At 42.1% G+C, this 3,744-nt stretch overlaps 1 protein-coding gene across 1 annotated transcript in view; it reads left to right on the forward strand.

Moving 5' to 3' along the window:
* Positions 1 to 252: 252 nt before the first annotated feature.
* Positions 253 to 3,744, forward strand: part of asmtl (acetylserotonin O-methyltransferase-like) — a 57,963-nt gene continuing 54,471 nt past the window's right edge. The window contains exon 1 of the mRNA XM_048597879.1: positions 253 to 312. Within this exon, the coding sequence (XP_048453836.1) occupies positions 253 to 312 (60 nt within the window). The remainder of the gene's footprint in view (positions 313 to 3,744) is intronic.

Below are 3,744 nucleotides of genomic sequence, written 5' to 3' on the forward strand. Positions count from 1 at the left end.
TCCTAACCTATATGAATGGCATCCCAATTGACTTACATAAAACCAGTGTTAGCCTTGACGTTTGGGTGTGAGGTTGAAATAACTGCATAGAGGCTGGTATCCAGTCACCAAATCACCTTTTATTTGCACGTGCATTGTATATGGGCTCTGACCAGCTAGCTCAGAGCCAGTCCTTGGGGTGAGGAGACTTTCTGAGACTCCTGTTATATCTGTGAGCCAGGGCGCCCTGATTGGCCCAGGTTTACAGCCCCAATGAAGGAACTCGTACTCAATGAGATCCACCTGGCCAACCTCATTCCAGTCAATATGGAGGTAAAATGTCCTGCCAATGGAATATAGTTTGTTATATTTCACCAACTTCATACCCATTATTTGATCCAACATGAAATAGTAGTCAATCAACTTGTGTCAGAGGCATAGAAATTCTATAGAGATAACACAGGGTGGAGCTGGAGAAACACATCAGGGCAGGCAGCATCAGGGGAGCAGGAAAGTTGACGTTTCAGAAAGGTCCCGACCCAAAACATCAACTTTCCTGCTCCTCTGATGCTGCCCGGCCTGCTGTGTTCCTCCAGCTCCACACTGTATGATGTCTGACTCCAGCATCTGCAGTTCTTACTATCTCTGAGTGAGATATAAATTCTACATCCTTGCATCTTTCTTATGGTGTTTAGCATTTTATTTATGTGGAACAGTAGCAAAACACTCCTGTTCTGGCTCCACATAAATGCAGCAGGATGTTGCCATGACAGGATTTGTGTTCTCCCTCTAGTGCTGCTCCCCATGTAGGACCTATCTCTAAGCTTACCGAACATCTGACTTCCTGTAGATAATAGGTACCCTAATCTCTGCAGCTCAGTTAGTGCACTATCATTGCAGTCCTCCTCCCTCCTATGACTTCATTGGATTAAATGCTTTTATGAACCTCATTCTGTAGTGTTCGTTACTTTCCTCTGCCTTCTCTATCAACAATATTAAATTGCATTTATGTAGCACTGTCAAGGTAGTAAAGTGTATGATGGTTGTTCATGAAGGTATGATCATACAACATTTGACACTGAGTCACATAAGGACATATTAATGTTAGGTGACCAAAAGCTTGGTGAAAGGCATTAGACTTACAGAGTATCTAAAGGGAGGGAAGAAAGGCAGAGAGGTTTAAGGATAAGTCAGTCAGTAGCTGAAATCTCCAAAGTTTGAAACCTTCGTACTGTACATTGGGTGCTGCAGCACTCCCAGGATGACATCACCACATATGAAGGAAAATTTGTGGAGGCATGGTGTTTGAACATGCATCATGATATTATCACTGATTCTGGCACAGACACTGGTGCACACATGTACATACAACGAAACATACAAGTACACATAGACACCATAGCACATAGACACTAGCACACATAGACACATAGGTTCTGAGGAAGGGTCACCGGACCTGAAACGTTAACTCTGTTTTCTCCTTCACAGATGCTGCCAGATCTGCTGAGCTTTTCCAGCAACTTTGTTTTTGTTTCTAGACACCAACAGACACAGACACTGACACACATGACTAGAAACTGACAAATGCACACACACATATACGCAGACTTTGGCGCACACACAGATGTTGTCATAGTGATTGAAATATACACATTAAGGCAAAAACTAGTGCATATCATATTGCAAAAGTTCATGGCACTCTGGAGGATTGGGAGAACTTTAAACGTCAGCAAAAGGTTAATAAAACAAAATCAAAAGAGCTAAGACAAACTACAGAAGGAAACTAACAGAAAACATAAGCACTGATACCAAAAGCTTCTATATGTATACAAAAAGGAAGTGAATAACAAAAGTAATTGTCAGCCCTTTAGAAAATGAAAATGGCGAGGTAATAATGGGAAACTCAGAAATGACAGAGGCACTAAACCATTATTTTATCTCTGTTTTCACAGTGGAAGATATTTATATTTTCTCAATATTTGTAGTTAATACAGAGGAACTTGGTGAAATTACTATGACTAGAGAGAAGGTATCAAGTAAACTGACGGGATTAAAGACAGATACGTTCCTGGGGCCTGATGCCCTATACACTAGGGTACTGAAGGAAATGGCAGCAGAGATAGTGGATGCATTAGTCAAAAAAGCACAACAAGGTCTCTACTTCCTCAGAAGGCTAAGGAATTTAGGCATGTCCACAAGGACTCTTACCAATTTTTATAGATGCCCCATAGAAAGTATTCTATCTGGATGCATCACAGCGTGGTATAGCACTTGCTCTTCCAAAGACCGCAAGAAACTACAGAGTCGTGAACACAGCCCCGTGCATCATGCAAACCAGCCTTCTATCCATTGATATCATCTATACTTCCCACTGCCTCAGAAAACCAACGAACATAATCAAAGACCCCTTCTCACCCTAGTTATACTCTCTTCCACCCTCTTCCATCGGGCAGAAGATATAAAAGTTCGTATACATGTACAAAAATATTCAAGAACAGCTGTTGTTGTTATTAGACTTCCGAATGGACCTCTCAAATTTTAAATTTAATGTTGATCTCACTGTTTGTGCACCTTCTCTGCAGCTGTAACATTGTATTCTTCACACTGTTCTACTGCCCTTATGCACTTTGTGTGGTATCATCTGCCTGTACTGCACGCAAAACAAAACTTTTCACTGTACCTAGGTCCATGTGACAATAATAAAATCAAATCTAATCAAAAATCCCCTGGATTATGGAAAGGTACCAGTGGATTGGAAACATGCTAATGTGACACCCTAAATCCAAAAAGGAGATAGGCAAAAAGTGGGAAACTACAGACCAGTTAGTTTTATCTCTGTAGTTGGGAATTTGCTGGAGTCACTTGGAAAAACAAAGCCCAATTCACCAGTGTCTGTACAGTTTCAAGAAGGGCAAGTCATGTTTGACAAACTTGCTGGAGATCTTTGAGGCAGTAATCAGCAAAGTGGTTAACGCGGATCTGGCGGATGTCATATATCTAGACTTCCAGAAGGCATTTGATAAGGTGTTGCATAAAAGACTGTTCCAGAAGGTTAAATGCCGGCGATTAAGATTAGAGTACTGGCTTGGATAGAGGATTGGCTGACTGACAGAAAACAGAGTGTTGGGATAAATGGGTCCTTCTTTGGATGACAAACTGTAACTAGTGGGGTGCCGCAAGGGTCAGTTCCTGGACCTCAATTACTTACAATCTATATAAGCAATCTACAAGCAGGGACAGTTCGCAGATGATGCAAAAATAGGTGGGAAAGCAGGCTGTGATGAGGAGATGAGAATAGGGTAGGTGGTGTGGGTCTGAGTGGGGTGCTCTTCAGGCGGACGGTGTGGACCCGATGGGCTGAATGGCCTGCTTTCACACTGTAGGGATTCTATGATGATGAGTTTATAGATGGATAACGTAAGGCTAGGATCATGGGCCAGATTCTGGCAGATGGAGTTTATACGGATGAGAGCAGTATTATCTATTATGGGTGCAAAAATAAAAAAGCAAATTATTAGTTCAATGGGAAGCAAATTCAACGAGCATCAGTGCAGAGGGATCTGGGTGTCCTTTGTGCTTGAATCACAGGAAGTGGGCATGGAGGTGCAGCATATACTAAGAAAGGCAAATGGAATCCTGGCATTTATTGCAAAAGGACTGGATTATAAAAGATAACAAGGTGTAAAGCTGGATGAACACAGCAGGCCAAGCAGCATCAGAGGAGCAGGAAGGCTGACGTTTCGGAACCCTAACCCTAACCCTATC

This window comes from Rhincodon typus, chromosome 6, assembly GCF_021869965.1.
Source record: "Rhincodon typus isolate 14 chromosome 6, sRhiTyp1.1, whole genome shotgun sequence".
Classification (NCBI taxonomy): domain Eukaryota; kingdom Metazoa; phylum Chordata; class Chondrichthyes; order Orectolobiformes; family Rhincodontidae; genus Rhincodon; species Rhincodon typus.